The sequence below is a fragment of the Populus alba genome, chromosome 13 (assembly GCF_005239225.2).
Source record: "Populus alba chromosome 13, ASM523922v2, whole genome shotgun sequence".
Classification (NCBI taxonomy): domain Eukaryota; kingdom Viridiplantae; phylum Streptophyta; class Magnoliopsida; order Malpighiales; family Salicaceae; genus Populus; species Populus alba.
In genome coordinates this window covers 4,313,228-4,333,303 of record NC_133296.1, presented here as the reverse complement: position 1 = coordinate 4,333,303, position 20,076 = coordinate 4,313,228, and the positions used below count along the sequence as shown (strand labels likewise).

Here is a 20,076-nt window from a genome sequence, read left to right as displayed (position 1 = left end):
TGCCATAAATCATATGAAGCATGAAGAGATTTATTTTTAAGGACAGAAATAAATGCAGAATTGCCGCACTGTAGCACATATAAGCCTCCATCACGTTTACCGTTTGCCACCACCTTTCCCGTTAGGCAATTCTGAACAGTGAAAAAATTATTAGCAAAGGTAACTGATAAAGGAAAATCATTTGTGAGTTTACTGATGGATAAAAGATTTTTAGTAAGATGAGGAACAACTAGAACATCTAATAATTTAAGATCTGGGAAAGGGGAAATATTGCCTTTGTGTGTAATGGGTAGAGACGCACCATTCCCAACAATTACACATTCCTTACCCGTGTAAGCTGCAGACTGCTCCAATGTGGAATTATCTGGAGTCATGTGAGCTGAAGCCCCTGTATCCAAGAGCCAATCAGATTCAGCAAGATAGGTTGTGGCTTCATGCCGATCATAGCGCTGCTTGCAGCGATCGGCATAGTGTCCTTCCAGGCGGCAGATCTGGCAGCGTGGTGGACGACGACCTTGATTGGTGTGATTACGGTTCTGTCCAGAATGAGAAGAGTTGCTACTGGACCCGTATCCACGACCGCGATTTTGCCGAAAGGAGCTGCTTCCACGATGAGAAGAGCTTCTGTTGGCAGTGAATGCTGCAACTGGAGGCGCTGAAGTCTCCAGAGATTTTTGAAAAATTTCAAAACTTTCGGCTTTAGAGACAAGATCGGTGAAGCAGGGGAGAAAAGTTTGTGCCATATGGGCAGTTGAGAAAGTGGAGAAATCTGACCCGAGACCACGAAGAAACCAGTGAACTTTGTCAGTTTCATCAACTGGGCGACCGATTGCATGAAGCTGATCACATAAAGCTTTGAATGCACAGGCATAGACAGTGACCGGACGGGTGCCACGCTTCATCAATTGAAGGTCATCTTTGAGACGAATCTCACGAGCCTTGGAGCGGTGACTGAAGGTGGTTTCAAGAGCAGTCCAGACCTCACGAGAGGTGGAGAGGCCAACGGCTTCAGCCATTGCCTCCTCTGTGAGAGAGGAGAGGAGAAGGCTGAGGAGACGCTGATCAGTTGCTTTCCATGCTAGGTGACTTCTGTTTGGTGTCTGAGAGGTAGGAGGATCAAATTGTGGTGGTGGCACAAGGGTGCCATCCACATGACCCAGCAAGCCTTGGCTTTCAAGGAGAGGAAGAAGCTGACTCTTCCATAGAAGGTAGTTGGAAGATGAGAGTTTGATTGTAACCATGTGAATCATGGTATTAAAAGGAAGAAGAGTGGGAGAAGAATCAGATGAGGTGGAGGCCGAATCAGATGAGGTAGAGGCCATTAGGATTGTGGGATGTGAATCCAATGGTTGCTCTGATACCATGAAAATATTTGAAAACTGCCACACCTAATGGTGGTGAGTGTTCTTGTATTTATATACAGCTGAATGTGTAACGTCAGCTGAATGTGTAACGTTTACATGGAAACTGAAGCTAACGTTTGTACATAATTGTGAGGAAGAGAAACGGAAGGAATGATAACGTTTGTACATAATTGTGAGGAAGAGAAACGGAAGGAATGATTATGCTGTGATTAAAGCTGCTGATCTTCAACAATTACAATTCCTTATGATAAGATTGTTGTCTTTTTTAAGTTCTGTCTATATATATTTTCTCCTACAAGGACAAGAATACATATAAAAAATTCAACTTGTAAACACTATTGTTTTCTACGAAAAGGAGTGCCTTGGTTGAAAGGTGAATTAAAATTATTATTCATGTCTATATCCTTAATATTTAATTTCCTCCATATATTAAAAAAGATTTGAATGCTACTTTGTTTTATCCTCTTCTTCTTTTTTCATTAATTTCTTTATTTTTATTATTATTTTCCTGAGATACTCCTCAATTAATGTTTTTAAGGTTTAAGTTTTTCCTTAATGTTTTTATTTTAATTCTTAACTTCAATTTTAATGGTGAGTGCGGTGGAATCAAGAACACAAGTGTTATCATGACATCTGTTACCTTTGATATCATAATAAATCAATTGGAAAGCATAGACAAAGTCTTTTAAGAAAATCAAGATCAAGAACTAAAAAGTTTAATTTGATCAAATTACAAATAAAGGGTTCAATTTTGATTATATAAGAAGCTACAATATAATAAGGTCTCGTTTGGCAATGTTGTCTTGTTTCTTCTTCCAAGAGGTTCAAATTTCTAACCCCATCTTGTGGTTCGTTTACTTTGATATTTCCTAGTCTATCAACCTGTTGTCGTTTCCCTTTTACAGAAGAAATAAGAAAAAGAAATCAATTTTCTTAAGTTCTGCCGTGGTTGGTACCTCACGGTAAGTAGGTAGAGAGACAGAGAGGAAAATAAATAATTGAAGAGCAAGTCAACATTCTTGCCAACTTCTTACCTTGAAAGCGAGGACTGCCGTGTTAGATGCCAGACGTGTTACTCATTTCTATTTTATTTTTCATTTGAGAGTTTAATTAGTAATTTAATCACTTTAATGGCTGCCCCCATGATAACTAAAATCAATCTTCTTCTACAACACAACCATGCGAATAAAAGGAAAAGAAAGGTCCTTGTTGTATAATATATTTTACTATAAATGTTACTAAAACACTCTTCTCTGCATTTATATGTAATTCAATAGAACACAACATTTTGTTGGTAACAGATAGCGAAAATCTTAAAGTTAACAAGGATTGGTGAAGAAATCGGATGATTAGGAAATTGGGCTGTCTAAGAACCAATTCAATCAAAAACTTAAATTATTAAGTAAATTTCAGGATATAATTTATATTATTTTTTAAAATAGCCTTTCAAATAATGGTCCTTTGAACTTGAAATTTACATGGATTTATATTATCTTGTGCTTAATTTTTATTAAATAAATAGAGTTAATAAGATTTAAATTCATGATCGCTTGGTTATTAAGGCTTTATTACCATATTAAAAAACTATTTTAATTCAAAAACTTAAACCATTAAATAAAATTTTTAAAATATAATTTATATTATTCTCTATCATACATTAACTAAAATCTCCAACTACTTGAAACGTGTGCGTCGAAACTTACATTAGCTCGTTTGTTTTCCTATTTTGTTCTCTTTTATAATGTTCGTGCAAGCATTTGTAGTGTCAGCTGCTCATTAACTGTGACGAACAACCTAGCTACGAACAACCTAGCTATCACTATGGATATAGCTCTGCAAGACTTATCAGCACTGTTGCAAATTAAGCCATGAATTCTGAGGCTTGAATGGCTACAAGACGTATTCTTTAATGAGAAGTAGAAAATACCTGGTCAATCTTAAACACTGCCTGGTCTCAAATGCTCCAAGGAATCACAAAATGTTGAACTAACTAGATATAAATCTTGCAGGCAAATTAGGGTTTCTTTATGTGTTTGTGATTGGTGAGCATCATCAACTCAACTTGGGGTCTCTTTACACCTTGAAAAGGGGGCGTTGCAAACTAAATACGTTTTGATTTCTCTTTTTTGAATCAAGTGGTTATTTATTTAACCTTAAATTTCTGCACGTCCCCTTGCTATATATGCAACAATTAAAAGGCACTTTAAATAAATTAGCAGTCACCGATCTGCCAAACTCTTCTTTCTCCTTCATCTTGAAAACGCCAGGAAATTATGTGATTAGCAACTTGCAGAAGACACGTCTTTCTAGCTAGGGATTTACTTGTCCCTTGTGTTAATCAACTTTCAACTATTTATGTCTTCTTTTTCTTTCTCTTTTTCAGCGCTAGGAAGATTGCTGGGTTGACAGCAAGGTGTTTATCAAACACATAATGCTGCCCTTTTTGCTTACACCAATATATGACGGGCCTACATCAGGATTTACTAAACTTGTATAATTTTACTTTGTTGAGAATCATAAAGTAGTAGTGAATTAATTAGATGGATATGCATAAAAGGGCATCGAAGAGATTTCGATTATTTAATAATCTCAGTCAAACACCAAAGTTCCATGGTGGGGAGTCGTAATAGATGCTGACAAACAATTTTTTATCTTGAACGAACGCGCGCACTGAGGCATTCGAGATTCGAGAATAGAAGTTTACGAAATTTAATTTAATAATTTCCTGTTCTTCATTTATTATATATCCTATGGTTGCTTCAAATCAATTCTCACGTAAACATTTATTTCTAAAACATATAACCACATGGATAGGAGTGCAGTGTAGCACACATCAAGGGATTGCTTGGAACCCAATATACACAGAATCATATGAAAACAAATTACAGCTCCCTAACACTTTGAAATTTCAAACATTAATAGTAAAACACCCTAGCTCTTTCCTTGGGTTTCATCACCTCAAAGTCCAAACATATATATTTGCATTTTTTTTGTGTGAGAGAAAATGAAGCTATACTATAAGTTTATACGGAAAGAATTTTATTTTTGTTGGTGCTTGTTAGGAGATTTGAACTTGTATTAAAATAGTCACGTATCTTATATATTTTTCGCCTTGTATACCCATAATTAATTGGCAAAAAAAAAAAAGGTGAAATCAAAAGGATTGCAAATTATAATTTCATTTTTCAAAAAAGAAAAAAAAGTTGATAGATTTCGGTGTATATATGTTTTAGAGGGTAACAGATCATATTCACATTCGGATCATATTATACCTAGATTAGGTGAAGAAATATAAAATACAAGCCATGTGGCATCACCAAAGCATAGAGAATACACCAATTGAGTGCTACTTGGAGTTTAAAAGAAGGTAGAAGCAAGGGATGGAGAAGACTGCGAAGGAAAGAAAGCTATGGCGATGAAGAACTTAAAGTGAAAACATTAATGAAAATTTTTTTGGTGGCAGATACACATTCAAGTAGTGCAATAAAAGGAGGCCTGCTTGTGTAGTTGGGTAGGTCTGGGTTTTTATAGTGCTTTCAAGTCTTTGTTCCTTCTCTCTCTCTCTCTCTCTCTCTCTCTCTCTCTGTCTTTGGTGCAACTCCAAAGCAACACAAAAATTAAACACTAAATATTACTCCTCTTCTTTGTCAATACATATGTATCTGAATCCAATGCATGTATATAGGCAATGATGATCTTGATAGTGAATGTGTAAGAGAGGGGGCCTCTTAATTTGCAGGTTAATTAACCATCTTCACCAACCTTCCTCCTCGCCATAAAGACCCTAAAGAGAGAGAGAGATAAGTCATTTTCTATTATCTGCTCTGGTTTCTGCGGGGGGGTTTGGTGCAATTGATATCTAAAGAAAAAGTCAGATTTGTTATTGCGATAGCTATTCTTCTGTTTTTTCTAGTAATGGTTTGTTAGTTCCCTCAGTTTCTATCTTTGTTTCATTAATCTTGGCACTGAAAGACAGAGAAACATGGGTTTTCTAGCAAGGAAAAGAGGGTTTCTAGCTCCTCTCCTTCTAGCTCTTCTTCTTGTCCAAAGGTTCAGCGCTGTTGTATCAGCCCTAAATTACACAAGTTACAGGCAAGTCAGTAGCATGAGACTTGAAAGGATTCAAAGGCACTTGGACAAGATTAACAAGCCTCCTGTCATGACCATAGAGGTACTATTTATTACAAACCTATCTTCTTAAATTTACAACAAATTTGTTCATGTTTTGATTTCATCTCATGTGGGGTTTCTTGCTTTGCCATGCTTACAGAGCCCGGATGGAGATATTATAGATTGTGTTCATAAGAGAAAACAGCCCGCTTTAGATCACCCTCTCTTAAGGAATCACAAGATCCAGGTAACTAATTAACCTGAAAAAACACCTCCTTAATTCCCTCTCTTCCCCTATCCATTTAATTAATGAGTATCTCACATTTGCTAACCCTTTTCCTCTAACATTTATCATTTTTTGCTTGTTCAATATCGAGGTTAGCTTTCTCTTTCATAGACATTACTATCTTATAGTTTTCTACGCGTAAAAGCTGAAAGTTCTGGAGTTTCTAACCCTAAATCTTGTTTGTGAAAAGGCATTTCTTGCTTCCATGTACATATTTTGTCATCTTTCCTTCTCCCCTAAAAAGAATTTACTATTTAATTAAGGATATAACTTTATTTTCTTTCTCTAACATGAACTGTTAATTACTTTGATTTATGCTAACAACAACAATAGCATTAAGGATTATGATAAATATGCTAATATTGTAATTAACAGAGAAATCCACCAGAAAGACCTAGAGTGAAAACGTTGAAAGAGGATGATAAAACGAAGAAGAGTAATGTCGAAGAAGGTGTGATAAGAGGTTCATGGCAAACGTGGCATAGGAACGGGACAAGGTGCCCTAAAGGAACTGTTCCGATACGGCGGAGCACGGTTCACGATGTGTTGAGATCCAAGTCTTTGTTCGACTTTGGCAAGAAACAAGCTCCAATCTCTCTTGCTAGACGCAAAGATGCACCCGATGTAGTTAGCGCCAATGGACATGAGGTATCCTATCTCTACCCACCCTCGAAAAAAATTGCTTTAATTTTGATTTTTTTTTTAGTTACTATACATAATTATCTCAATTTGCTGTGTACAAGAACATACAAAGGATACATTTTCACTACGTAAGTAGGATGATCAACGGGTAATATTGATAGATAAATCAGTGTTATTAAATCCGATCAAACGGGTAATATTTATTTTTTCAAGAACAATAAATAGCATTTACTCGCACCATAAAAAATGGATCCATTCTCTGAATGCACACACAAAGACACAAGAGATTCATATTTGATTCAATCATTTTCCCTTTTTCAAACGGGAAATTTATGGCATCTGAGGCAACAGGGTCTCCCCTTAGAAAGAAACAATTTCTAGCCATATGATGATGGAAGATAGTTTCCCTTCCAAGGGACCCACAAGATTTACCTTGAAGAAGGTGCTGCATTTATTTTCTAATCTGAACTTTGATCGATCCTTTTCTCTCTGCTGCTGCTGCTTGTGCACCATGGCTCCCAGCATGCAATTGCCTACACTGGATCCTCGCTAGAGGTGTATGGAGCGAAGGCAACAATTAACGTGTGGGACCCGTCGATCCAAGTGGTCAACGAGTTTAGTCTATCCCAGATATGGGTGCTCTCGGGATCATTCGACGGCTCAGATCTCAACAGCATAGAAGCTGGGTGGCAGGTACTCCTTCCATTTCCTGTCCCTCGCTGCACACTACCCCACACGACAGTATTTCGATTAAAAACCTAATTATTCTTAATAGTATTGTATTTCATAGGAAAATTAATATATATTATATGTTTTATCAGTGGGATTTTTTGAATTTATGATTTATTCTACTAGTCAGGTCAGTCCGGAGCTTTATGGTGACAGCAGGCCTAGATTGTTTACGTACTGGACAGTAAGATTTCTAACACTCTAATAATCCTCAATTAGCAATTAATTAATATTTTTTTGTTGTTGTTATTAAATGAATATTAAAAAATTATGGAATCATTCTTTGGAATAATTAACCATGTGCACGTCCCCTAAAACAATGAACAAAACTGGGTTCATAAACTCTAAAGTCAACCTTATCATCTTGAGCTGGAAAATCTGCTTTGAATCTGTAAGGTTTCCTCTTGGAAAATGTTTGCAAATGTTATACACTAGTTGGATCAAAGTCTTCATGTGTCGGATCATTTATATATATATATATATATATATATATATATATATATATATATATATATATATAAAAAAACAGGATAGCACTTAAGATTTAGCTTTCCAAATGCTATTCCAATCGGAAAGTACGTGAGGTTTTTGTTTAAAATAGTAAAAAAAAAAGTGATATTTACCGTGTGTTTGATTTAAAGTTGTGGTGATTTTTTTCAAACATATAATATTTTTTAAGAATAAATTATATTTTTAAAAATTAAAAATACATTATTTTTATTAAAAATAAAACACAAGCATAATAGGATTTAAAAAAAAAAATATGATGAATCTAGACTAAGTTTTTTCTTAGATAATTTTAAAAAACATGTAAGCATATTAATGTATAATATACTTTTCTATAAAATAATAATCTCTCCGGTAAAATAAAATTAAGGATGTGATAAATACCAAATACTTTGAGATAATATCAATTAAGGGTCTGTTTAAAAATATAATAAAAATTATATTTTAAATATATTTTTTTCTTGAAAGTATATTAAAATAATATTTTTTTATGTTTTTAAAGTTTATTATCGATATTAACATATTAAACTGATTTAAAAAATAAAAAATTAATTTAATTTAAAACTAAAAAAAATAAAAACAAGATTAATTGTAATATCAAATATGGCCATAATTGGAATCAACAAAACATGAGATGTTAAAAGAAACGAGAGGTACTAAACACTTCGAGTTAGGCCTTGATAATAATGAAGCGACAGCATCCCTTTTGGGTGGAGTGGACATCCTCCTAACTATTTCCTCAACGGCAATGGCACTTATAGAAAACAACTTGCTATTCTAATTTTTATGTTTAAAAAATAGTTTTAATTTTTTTTCATCATAATAATTTTTATAAATTTTTTAATTTAGTAATATAAAAAAAATAAAAAAATTTATTTTAATATAATTTCAAATAAAATATTCTTTAATCATTATCATAATTTCAAATATTGCAACTTCTTATATATGCGCTGTGGGCTACAAAATAAGGTTTATATTTAAATATAGGGTTGTAAGCTTATTTGAGATTGTGGCTGTTTTTAAAAATAATTTTTTATTTAGAAATATATTAAAATAATTTTTGTTATTTTTAAAAAAATATTTTTGATATCAATATATCAAAATGATTAAAATAATATGAAAATATTAAAAAAAATTAATTTAAAATAAATAAATAAATATTTTTAAAAAAATATTTTTAAAATATAAAAACAAATATGATTAGCTCTAACCGACAAATTGATACGTACGATAAAGAACAGCTTGGTGGGAAAAAATATGGTTATACATTAATTTTAATAATGGTATAATTGAGACTTTTCTTCGAGAATTGTTGATTTCAAGGCTGTGCAATTAATATTTGTGTTTGTAGTTGAAGATATATTCTGATTGGATATGATATTTACTCTTCTTAATTGCATTTTGCAGAGTGATTCATACCAAGCAACAGGATGCTACAACCTTCTCTGCTCAGGATTTGTGCAAACGAATAGCAGAGTAGCCATTGGAGCTGCCATTTCTCCTGTATCATCGTATGCAGGAAACCAATATGATATTAGCATCCTCATTTGGAAGGTATAAAAGCATATTCATAAATTATTTTTAAATCATTGAAATAATAAAAATATAACCTAATATTTATAACTTATTGCACAGACTTGATTTCTAAGTAGCTTTTTTTTTATTTATTTTCCGAGAATAGGACCCGAAGATAGGTAATTGGTGGATGAGTTTTGGTGACAACACCCTCGTAGGATACTGGCCGGCAGAGCTTTTTACACACCTAGCAAACCACGCCACCATGGTGGAGTGGGGTGGTGAGGTGGTGAACTCAAGGGCTAACGGCGAGCACACATCGACCCAGATGGGCTCCGGCCACTTTGCAGAAGATGGGTTCGGAAAGGCAAGTTATTTTCGGAACCTAGAGATCGTGGACTCTGATAACAGCCTCACCGCCGTCCAGAGCATCTCAACGTTAGCTGAAAACACCAATTGTTACAACATCGAGAGCTCTTACAGCAATGAATGGGGCACACATTTCTACTACGGAGGCCCTGGGAGCAATCCACTGTGCCCATGATTATGCTTGTCATCGTCTTCTTGAATTGAAAATATATTTCTCTAGGCTCGCGTAAATCTCTCGTCCTCTCAAATTCTTTGAATATGTAAGTATGGTTGTGCTATTTCCGTTTTTGTTTCTGCTATATCTCCTATGTTTTTGCTGGACTTGTGAGGAAGGAAGGTGTGTAGTCGTCGAATAGGCAGAAGTTTATAGCATAAACAGGCACGGAAATAGCAGTATTTTGGCTGGCTAGGTATCTCTTATGTCAATCTTTAGTTTTCTTGTATGCAATTGAAAACAGTGTATTATCATTTTTTGTGGGTTCAATAGCTAAAGGTAACGTTTGTTCTTACAACTCAATTTATCATCATCCCCGCCGGCCGGCCACCTCCTAAGCTGTTTCGGCTAAAAATATTGATGCTTCTGCCTTAAATATTGATGCTTCCGGTGTTTGATATTATACTAGCAATTATTTTTTTAAAATATTTTTTATATATTAAAAAAATTTATTTTTAATATTACCACGATTCAAAAATATCAAATTTAAAATAAACAGAATATTAAAAAAAAAAAAAAAAACACAATTTAACTAGAAAAAACAAACACTATAAGAGTACAGCTCATTGTTTCCCCTTAGCCACCTTGATTGACTAGATTTTTGTATCAACTCTTAAATATTCATTGAGTTCCTACGCAGAATTAATTTGTTTAATAAGAGAAAGCTCTTTGTTAGTAAATCGATAACGATATGAAATAAATTGCATAATTAAATACAAATGTTTGTTTTTTACTTATTTTTTCTTCCTATTTTTTATTACATAAAAAAATATTAAAGTTATACAAAAAGAGATGCAACACATAGACAAAAGGTTGAACACAAGAAAAGAGACATCCATTGGCACAAGAATTTCCGCCTGGATGAAACTGTCAAAACTCTTGCGTAGAGGCTCTAGCTAAGGTCTAACTCTGCAGATGGACAACGTTCAAAATGTATGCAAAGCAACAAGGCTCAAAGATAAATTTCAAATCCTTAGTACAAGTATGTTTCGTGGTATGATTCATGGCAGCTAGCAAATATTTATTCAAGAAGCACGTAATTTCTGAATGAATGGAGCTTCCTCTACATTTAGAAGCTTTACTTTTCCATCTTCCACATATGAAGACCATCTACACGAACAAGTCAAATGTCTTGTGAAAAAATAATTCATGATCAAAACACAGATAATATGTATATAAACAGCTGAAACGGACACAACAATACAAGTGATATCGTGCAAGGGGATTTTCAACCTTATGATAGCGACAACCACCCTCTTTTCTAAGTGTTTTTAGAAGGAGAAAAAAAGGTTAAAAACATGTTTGAGATGTTAAGGAGCAGCCATCTAATATTATGTTCTAGCAACATGAAGTATTGACAATGACAACACCTGCAAGGTAAACAAATTCCAATATTTGCAGGTTTAGCTCTAAAATACATACCATTAGGATGCAGAACTTAACCAGTTAGGTATGAGGAACAATCATCAGATGTCAGGAAGACAAAAGAGGGTGCAATCTCATATGGCTGTCCTGCCCACGCCCATTGGAAACCCGGACCCAAAGCTTTGAACCTTCTAAACAGGCAAAAGCCGGTTGCAATGGCGTCCAAAGTGGACCTGGGGCCTCAGCATTTACTCCAATCCCTTCATTTATAAGCTTCAGAGCCAGAGCTCTTGTAAGAGATACAATGGCACTCTTAGTCGAGCTATAATCAAGCAACCCTGCACTCACTCCATGGTCGTTTGGATAAAACAGCTTCCTTCTTTCATGTGCTTCAAACAATCCCTGCATACCAATTGGGAATAAGATAAAAAGAAATAAGATTTCTTGACTGGTTAATTACTCTCAAATACCTGCATCTTCATTATTAGAACTTCCTCTCTGGATGGAAGAATTGCTCAAAGCAGTTTTTCTTACTTGGTCCCGAAGAAGTGACCATAAATGTTGGTTCTAAACAGCCAAGCCAAGCCTTTTCTAGTGTTGTACTATAATGTTGCACGACTGTGCTGTTCACCAGAATATCTATCTGCCCATATTTGCTCATAACTTGATCACCAACTCTCTTGTAAATTATCTTCATTGCTAACATCAGTAGCTATGGCAATAGGTCTTTTGCATCACTTGTCTTTGCCTTCAGTATCATCTTCAGGGCATCATTCTTGTTTCAATCCTCTATGCTTTCTACTTACGTAAACGCCACAGTTGCACCCTCTAATGCAAAATGATAGCATACAAATCTTCCTATTATGGAATCACCTCCTGTTATCAGAGCAACCATTCCCTGCCAAAAAATTGAGATATATATTAGGTCTTAATTTGTTGTTCAATTGGAAAAAGATAAACGGATTAAAAGCCAATGACGAATAAAATGAAAAAGGAGAAGAAAAATGGCGCGTATAAAGTTTGTTAGAAGGGTTGATGTAGTCAGAGTATATATGTTGTGGAAGTCAGTGCATGAGATATTCTTTGCCTGTCTGTTGTCATTGAGTCTGTGATGAAAACTGAAACTGCTCCTCCTTAGTTGTCATCCTTTGCCACCGTCATTGGATACTTGTTCTAGTCTAAAAAGTGTTAAGCCTAAGGTGGGAAAACAGATAACAGCACAGGGAAATGTGAGAAACTTCAGTCTTGAAACAGAGGCTGCAAACTTTGTGCGGCCAACATCCAAGTACCAGCAGCCTTGGGAGATAAAAATCAGGAGACATCATTTTAAATGACAGCTTCCATTAGACTCTGTTATCTGATCCATTGAGAATAATGATTTGACTCTGCTGAGCAACAGGAAAATTGTGCTTAAAGACTATTTTGATACTTTAACAACGAAGCTTAATCGAAATGGTTCAAGTACAGTAAAAGTCAAAAGTTATTTCTGTATAGCAGAATCTCCAACATATTTATATTGCATAAGCTGCAATACATGCTGTTCCATAAATCTCAAATGTATGTAAAAATGGAAGTAGAGGACAACATGAATTAAAATCAAGGAACACAGCTCAACATGCATTAAAATGTACTTCCCAGAGCAAGTTTATCAAAGAAATCAAAGGAACCTAGCAACAGCATAAGCGGGCAAAAAAGAAAAGGAGTCAATAGTATTTAGGTGAACACAATAGAAAAACAATTTCTAAATTCAGATTGGCAAAATTTAAAACAATCTAACCAAAGCATTTTATGCAACGGGGATAAGGGTGTTAGGGACAGGGGAGATTGTTTTCATGAGCTGTGTCCTTCCGCTTTCTGCATTGTGCATCGTTCAGTTCATGTTTCATAGAATCAATTGGCTGAAAACAGACGAAGTCCATCAAAACTTGTGTATGTTCGATACGCAGGGAATAAAACGAAACCACAAGCATCATATGCATGGAATATGAAGCGGGCGTGTAACAATACTGAATCATAAATCAACATTCAGAGACCATAAGACCGCATAATTGTGTAAGCCTATCAGTGCAATTATGCAGCTAACATTGTTGATCTTGTCTTGAGTTTAGAAAACAGAACTGCACAAGTGGCCCAAATTAGTGTTTCCAAGTTGCACCTATAGGTTTTCAAAATTCTTTTTTTCCCTACTTGTAAACTCTTCAGCAAAGATGTATGAAACCATTGAAATTAGAACATTTCTTTAAAGAAAGTAGACCAAACTTCATACAGATATTTATCACAACTCCTCACTTACTAAATAAACAAAAAAAAATAGAAAAGTTTCCCAAACTATATCTTTCCCTGTGGTTCAATTACCAAAAAGATTCCAGTCATTAACTTTGAAATTAGAAACAGCAAGCTTAAAAACCTCAGCCATTGGCAAGAACCCAGATTGCGCAGCCGGGCCAGGTAAACCAGCACCAACAGTCGCAGCACTTTCACTCAAAGGACTTATCAAAATGGGTTCATAGGCAACAACGAGAACATCAGTGCCAACATTCTTAAGTCGAAGATTGGCCAAATAAACCTGCACAACATTCTGGGCTTCCCTTCCTTGTCGTGCTTTAGAAATCCCCATCTGCCCAATTGCTGTTGTAACAACAACTGAAACATTCCCAATTGGAACCTCAACCACGCCTGACTGCTCAACTAGAGTAAATCCTTGAGCGTCTTGCTCATTCGCAAGGTCTTGAAGAAACCAAACGGCACTTCCATTATCGTTCACATCAGGCTTCAAATCTAAGAGCTCGAAAATCAAGCTTTCATCACGACTTGGATCCACAAATGCCTCTTGATGATCAGGAACTTGTCGAATGTTGCTCACATCCTACAAAAACAAAAACATTTAGTTTTTGACAGAGAAAAGAAATATATATATATATATATATATATATATATATATAAAAGAAACTGACCTGGAATCTGACAGGGAAGGTGCTGGAAATTGAGCCGCCGTGGAGAGGGCGGTCGGTGCAAATATCCTCCGGCATTCTTTTTATGATTAACTGATCCTGAGGATGGGACCAGAACAGTTGCGAAACTTCATGGTTTGTGTTTGGTTTTATATAGGGAGTTCAAGGGGCGTATATTCGACGCCACATCTGCTTTATTTATAAGCTAAAACGATTTTCTGAGATTATTTTTATTTTTTGAAATTATAATAATAGCATATATTTAAAACTTAATGCAGCAAGTACGTCACCTCTGCTTTATTAATTAATTATTAAGTAAAACACTAAAAGGCGAAGAATTTTTCCTTGTAGAGAAAACTTAAGACTCTTTTTTTTCAATTTGGATATCAACCTTTTATTTTGTTCAATTTCTCCATATTAAAGATCAATTACTTTTTATTTCTTAAATAGAATTAAAAAAATCAAGATTAAAAATGTGCCAAATATGGGTGATATGTCCGAAGTTTACATACAAAATACATTCAATTTCTTCATTTTCAAAAATAACTCAATTTATATAATTTAGATTCTTTTAAATTTCATAAATTTAATTTTGATATATAAATTTATTTTTATTATTTTTTAATCTTTCTAGTTAGAGAGATAATAAAGAGATTGATGGAGTCTAGCGATGAGAGAAAAAATAACCATTCATACCGTTTCTAAAAACCAAAATGGTTATTCTTGATGCCTACATATTCTATGTAATATAAAAGGTTTAATGCTAGTTGTTTAGATCCTTAATGTTGCTTTTAAAAAAACAAGTCTAAATTGAGGAAGAAAAATCTAACCTAGTTTGATTTTGAGTTTTTGTATTTTTTTTTCATGTTTTGGGTTGATGGATTAGTTTTTAGATTTTCTAAGGATGTTGGTTATGTATTTTTTTTAGTTGAAATAACTTTAAAAATGGGGTTTTTGGGCAAGAAAAACACTAGCTTAATTTTTTAACCACCGCCGTGATGGTTGAAATATGAGCTCACAATTAAAACATGTCTACCTAGAGATACAATGTATTGTCTGCATATTTTTCTTCAAAAAATAATCACTCACTACTTTAAAAAATTAAAAAAAATTAAAATCAAGCCCACACACATGGGTGTAGGCTTAAAGACCAATGTGCTTAGGCTCTTCCTTAAATGGCTTAGCGGCATTGGGCTATAAGTATGCGCTTCTAGATTTTTTTTTAATATTTTAATTTTATATTTAGGTTAAATATAGATTTAAATTAAATTTTTTATTCAATCATTCAATATTTGAAATGATTTTCTAAAATAATTTATAGTATTAGAATTCTTTTTTATTTCATCACCCATTAATTTTTTAATCTTTTAAATTTAGTTCTTATTATTTTGATTGCTCTTTGTTTTGTTTAAGATAAATTTTTATATTTTTATTTTATTTGTTTGTTTTCACTAAGATTTTTCATCGATTTTGAAAATGATTCGGGTGTCTCTAATATTTTTATTTGTTGTTCTTTGCTAAATTTATTTTAGTTAATCAATATTAAATTGATTGATAATTAATCTTTTTGTTTCAGTCTAAATCAAGGATTTAATGAGTTGTGAGTGTGAGATCTTGATCTGAGTTTAAAAAATTTAACTGAGTTTATTTTTTTTTTCTTTTGTATTTTTATATTGATATTTTTTTAATTTTATCATTTAATATTTATATCATTACTTTCTATATGATTTTTTAAACCGTTTTTATTTTTTTTTTAGGTTCCCATGTTTATTTTAGGTTGGTTTATATATCATCCTTTTTTCTTGTTCGTATCTGTATTCTAGGTCATATTTTTGTTCAAAGCACGCTTTTGTTGCACGTTCTTTTTTCCAATAAATAAAATATTATAACCCGCAGCGTAGTAGAAGCACAGAAATCTAGTTTATAAGCTAAACGGTTTGTTTGTGTCAAAAATTCTTAATTCTTAGTAATCAAAAACTTTTTATCTCAATATTTGTGTTCTTTAAAGTTTCAAGAATCTTAATCATATCCCCTCATTAAATTAACTAGGTTTTAGTGGCAAAACAAGCTCAGGGCTACAAGTAATTTCTTGATTTCATTTTTTGATCATATCGGGCCGGAAGTCAAGCACTACAAGATTTACTAAAAAACGAAAAGTAATGGGTTTTGGATTTTATCAAATTTCTTATTTCTAAAATATGTGGATTCTCCACTCGCACTCGGAGCTCAACAGCGGCCGCTGATGCAAACTGGTAGCATGTGCAGATCTTCCAATCCCAGAATCAACTCCAGTCACCGGACCAGCCTTTCCCTGCCATGAGTCACCAAGACCGGTTCCGATGAATGAATTAGAACAAATTAAGTTAATCAAGAGTTATGTAGCTGCATCACAGCATGAAGATTATGTGAAGAACAAGTAATTTTGAACAGATTTTATAATAAATTTTGATATACCAGCATTAATTTGTAATCACAAGTTGGTGATTGGCGTCTTATAAATTGACTAGTGTGAGGTTCAACGATGGTTGTTTTCCAGGACCATTGGTCATGAAACATGGATATTCCTGATACGAGCTGAATCAGGAGCCATTTACGTAATTCTGAGCTATCCATCATGCTGCAGCGAGACAAGTGAGCTCGACTTGAATGCAAGCGGTGTGATGAAGATCTGAAGCTGAAAAGCATTTTAAACGTACTGAGACTGTCATCAAAGATTGATAGCATAATTGAACAAATGAGTTAAAAAACATCAGATATCCATGTGTTCTTTCTGGAATCACAGGTGAAAAAGATCAAAACTACGAGGATATTCATCTCCATTAAGCGAATCGGAGGTGATGGGTCCAGGATTTATGCCAGCAACCCAAGCTTAGAGGCGTAAAACACGAGACACAATCCAAACTCCAAGGTGCAGAGCATGAGGCCTAGCTCAAGCTTGAAAATTGTTGGGCTAGAGTAAACCCGGATGCAATTTATCTCCTTTTGATCCAATCACACTCACATTTTATATACATACATACATACATGCTGTTTGAATTCACACTGGGGTGTGTCTTAGTACTAAGCCCTATTTGTTTCTTTTAAATAATAATAATAATAATAATAATAATGTCACAACTATTCTTCAAAGTCAATGGAGGGCCGTCGTTATTTTCAAATGAATAAAATTCTTCAGTCTTCTGAAAACATTTTGGTAGCAATCATTCAATGATGGAAGAAAAAGCATCAGCTTGTAGGACAATGATGTCAAACGTCCATAAACATGCACATCTGATTTATCTCCTCAGGAAATTTTCAAAGTAAAAAAGAAATAATTAATTGGCCTATCAATTCTGTCCTGCTTCAAGAACTTTTGGTTATAAATACAATCACGTAAGATGCATTCTAACACACCATCAACACATCCGTTTTGTTACAAACTTTGCTTATGGCTTGCGCAATCTTCATTCTCCTCATCACCATTTTCTCTTTCTTAAGCTCCAACCATGTTGCTTATGCACAAAATGATACCCTCAAACAAGGCCAGCAGCTCCGGGACTACGAGCAGCTAATTTCTGCAGGTTGGGATTCTTTAGCCCCAACCCGAATGCAGGCTTGATCATCGGTACTGCTGGTGCAAGGTACCTGGGAATATGGTTTGAACATATACCATTTTATTCAGTATGGGTGGCCAACCGAGACATCCCTGTCCCTGATTCCTCTGGTGTGTTGACCATAGGCGGTGATGGAAAATTGAAGATCACATACCAAGGAGGCCCACCAATAGTTATAAACTCAAATGTTGAATCAGCAAAAAATTCAAGTGGCAGTATTACGGCCACCCTGCTTGATTCCGGAAACCTTGTCGTGCGACAGGTTGATTCCGATGGCACACCAGGAGCTGTTTTGTGGCAGAGCTTTGATTATCCACACAACATTTTACTGCCTGGAATGAAACTAGGTGTGAATCACAAGACTGGACAGAACTGGACACTTACTTCATGGTTGAGTGAAAAAGTTCCTGCTCCTGGTGCGTTCAGGCTAGGCCTGGATCCAAGTGGTGCTAATCAGCTACTTGTTTGGCGGCGAGATGAGATTTACTGGTCAAGTGGTGTGTGGCAGAACGGAAGTTTTCAATCAGCACCTGAGCTAACTCAAATGACAAAAGGATATAATATATATGATTTCAGATTTGTGGCAAATGAGGAGGAAACGTATTTCTCCTATTCTATCAAGGAGAGGTCTATTTTATCTAGGTGGGACTTGGACAATTTGGGTGAAGTTACACTGCTGACTGTGGTGGACAGACGAGATGGTAATCACTGGATATTTGAAACTGCTGGTGCATGCCATTATGGTTTCAAGAATTCAACTTCAGTTTGCCTTGCTGAAAAGCCAACTAAGTGCAGGAATGGCACTCAATCTTTTGTGCCAAAGAGAGGGTATATCGATGTCTCAGAGACATGGTATGATTCTGACACAAACCTGGCTCTCAGTGATTGCCACGCCCGATGCTGGAAAAACTGCACCTGTTCTGCATATCAGGCTTTGAGTCCTGGTGATGGCATTGGTTGCCATTTTTGGAGCAACGCATCAAGCTTCATCCCTCTTGAGGACCTCGAGTTTGTTTACCTTCTTACCAGTGAAAGCAACGAAGAACGTATCACAGTTTAAGGGATTGTATTTGTGGACAAGAAGGAAAAATAGAGGCTGTTGAGACTTACAGGGACTTCACAAAATGACCCTTCTCAACATTCAGTACTTAATATGCAGAATGGTTTTTCATTTTCCAATTCTTGGTTTCTCTCTCTCTCTCTCTCTCTCTCTCTATATATATATATATATATATATATAGAAATAATTAGTAATCATGTCTCTTGATCATGGAATGTGTTCTAAGAGATGAAGATTAATAGATGTACTGTCCACAACTGATAATGAGATGGTGATGGAAATTCTCTTGCTATTTTTCGTTGTGAGAAGCATTTTCCAATGAACTGATTTTCTTTCTCGGTTATCATAATATTTGTGTTTGGCTCTCCGATACCATCAAGAGCATGATTCTTTTTTCTACGGTATTTTACCTTGCAATTTAAGAAATGCTGGAATCAATAATGTAACTTCTTTAATAGAATCATCTAAATTAAGTACAGTTTGGAGGGAAAAAAAACACAAAATAAAGGGATGTAGAAAGGCTTGGTAGGATGGGAAGAGATCAAACTAGATAAGGCAGGCATAACATTAAAGATATGTTTGGGAACATGTGCAAATTATATTTCTTTTAATTTTGAATATTTTTTTTTGTTTAGAATTAAAAAATTTTTATGTTTTTATATCATTTTGATATGCTGATATTAAAAATAATTTTTTTTTTTAAAAAAATTTATTTTAATACATTTCTAAGTAAAAAATACTTTAAACTGCTATCATTATCATAATCTTAACAAACACATCCGAAAAAGAAATTTACAACAGCTTTTGATAAAAAATAAAGACGTTGGTTTGTCAAAGAGATAAAAAATAGAAGGACTACTTTGAGATTTTGAATGGACATGTAAGAAAATAAAGGAGAAAAGAAAAAAAAAAAAAAAAATCGTTGCGCCAAACCTAGCAACCTTTGGTCACATGTGCCACTTTCTTAAGAATGAGAGGCTAAAACAATTCAAATATCACCATGGTGTTTTTGACTATTGAGTGACCTTTTACACATTGCCATAAGGGCTAGCTTAGAAGCACCGATGCATGCATTAAAACTTTTTTTACAAATAATATTTTTATATATATATAATTACATAATTATTTCTAAACCAACCTGATAATTATAAAATAGCCTAGATACAAATACAAAAATACTCATGAAATTCAAAATATAGAAAACCCATTTCTAAAGGCATAAAAGTCATTTTACTATTTATAAAAAATACAAAAACAAAAAGTCCTTGAATATAAACTTTAAAAAAATTTGAATATAAAGATATAATGGCCTTTTCATTGTACATTATAAAAATTTTATTAACAAAATGGCAATCTCACACCAACAGATAA

The 20,076-nt window shown here is 34.3% G+C and overlaps 3 protein-coding genes across 8 annotated transcripts; 2 read left to right on the top strand and 1 right to left on the bottom strand.

Annotated features, from left to right (window-relative positions):
- The first annotated feature begins 4,784 nt into the window (after positions 1 to 4,784).
- LOC118036459 (protein neprosin) lies at positions 4,785 to 10,034 on the top strand. The gene is made up of 7 exons (XM_035042158.2): positions 4,785 to 5,535; positions 5,635 to 5,721; positions 6,136 to 6,408; positions 6,925 to 7,095; positions 7,262 to 7,315; positions 9,046 to 9,192; positions 9,320 to 10,034. Exons 1-7 carry the CDS (start codon positions 5,347 to 5,349, stop codon positions 9,695 to 9,697), a joined length of 1,299 nt encoding a protein of 432 aa, XP_034898049.1. The 5' UTR covers positions 4,785 to 5,346; the 3' UTR covers positions 9,698 to 10,034.
- A 241-nt stretch (positions 10,035 to 10,275) lies between these two features.
- On the bottom strand, positions 10,276 to 14,220 carry LOC118036460 (uncharacterized). 6 transcript variants are annotated; one of them, XR_012167696.1, is made up of 5 exons: positions 14,056 to 14,220; positions 13,509 to 13,967; positions 11,572 to 11,999; positions 11,159 to 11,503; positions 10,276 to 10,846 (listed from the first exon to the last, which is right to left on the bottom strand). XR_012167696.1 is itself a non-coding variant. In XM_035042159.2 (3 exons), exons 1-3 carry the CDS (start codon positions 14,128 to 14,130, stop codon positions 11,904 to 11,906), a joined length of 630 nt encoding a protein of 209 aa, XP_034898050.1. In that variant the 5' UTR covers positions 14,131 to 14,220; the 3' UTR covers positions 10,869 to 11,903. The 6 variants fall into 6 exon arrangements, 2 of the variants coding, with proteins under 2 accessions (XP_034898050.1, XP_034898051.1); XR_012167697.1 differs by lacking the exon at positions 10,276 to 10,846 and adding an exon at positions 10,869 to 11,106; XR_012167695.1 differs by lacking the exon at positions 10,276 to 10,846 and having other exon boundaries at positions 10,869 to 11,503.
- A 3,259-nt stretch (positions 14,221 to 17,479) lies between these two features.
- On the top strand, positions 17,480 to 18,705 carry LOC118036505 (G-type lectin S-receptor-like serine/threonine-protein kinase CES101). Its single transcript, XM_035042230.1, has 2 exons — positions 17,480 to 17,612; positions 17,714 to 18,705. Exons 1-2 carry the CDS (start codon positions 17,480 to 17,482, stop codon positions 18,703 to 18,705), a joined length of 1,125 nt encoding a protein of 374 aa, XP_034898121.1.
- The last annotated feature ends 1,371 nt before the right edge of the window (positions 18,706 to 20,076 follow it).

Excerpts from the sequence above, each read along its gene's own strand:
- LOC118036459 (XM_035042158.2), top strand. The coding sequence starts at position 5,347 with ATGGGTTTTCTAGCAAGGAAAAGAGGGTTTCTAGCTCCTCTCCTTCTA. Across the intron at positions 5,722-6,135 it reads TAAGGAATCACAAGATCCAG|AGAAATCCACCAGAAAGACC; the intron begins GTAACTAATTAA and ends TGTAATTAACAG. Across the intron at positions 9,193-9,319 it reads TTAGCATCCTCATTTGGAAG|GACCCGAAGATAGGTAATTG; the intron begins GTATAAAAGCAT and ends TTCCGAGAATAG.
- LOC118036460 (XM_035042159.2), bottom strand. The coding sequence starts at position 14,130 with ATGCCGGAGGATATTTGCACCGACCGCCCTCTCCACGGCGGCTCAATT. Across the intron at positions 13,968-14,055 it reads CCTTCCCTGTCAGATTCCAG|GATGTGAGCAACATTCGACA; the intron begins GTCAGTTTCTTT and ends TTGTTTTTGTAG. Across the intron at positions 12,000-13,508 it reads GGTTCTTGCCAATGGCTGAG|GGAATGGTTGCTCTGATAAC; the intron begins GTTTTTAAGCTT and ends ATTTTTTGGCAG.
- LOC118036505 (XM_035042230.1), top strand. The coding sequence starts at position 17,480 with ATGGCTTGCGCAATCTTCATTCTCCTCATCACCATTTTCTCTTTCTTA. Across the intron at positions 17,613-17,713 it reads CGAGCAGCTAATTTCTGCAG|TATGGGTGGCCAACCGAGAC; the intron begins GTTGGGATTCTT and ends CATTTTATTCAG.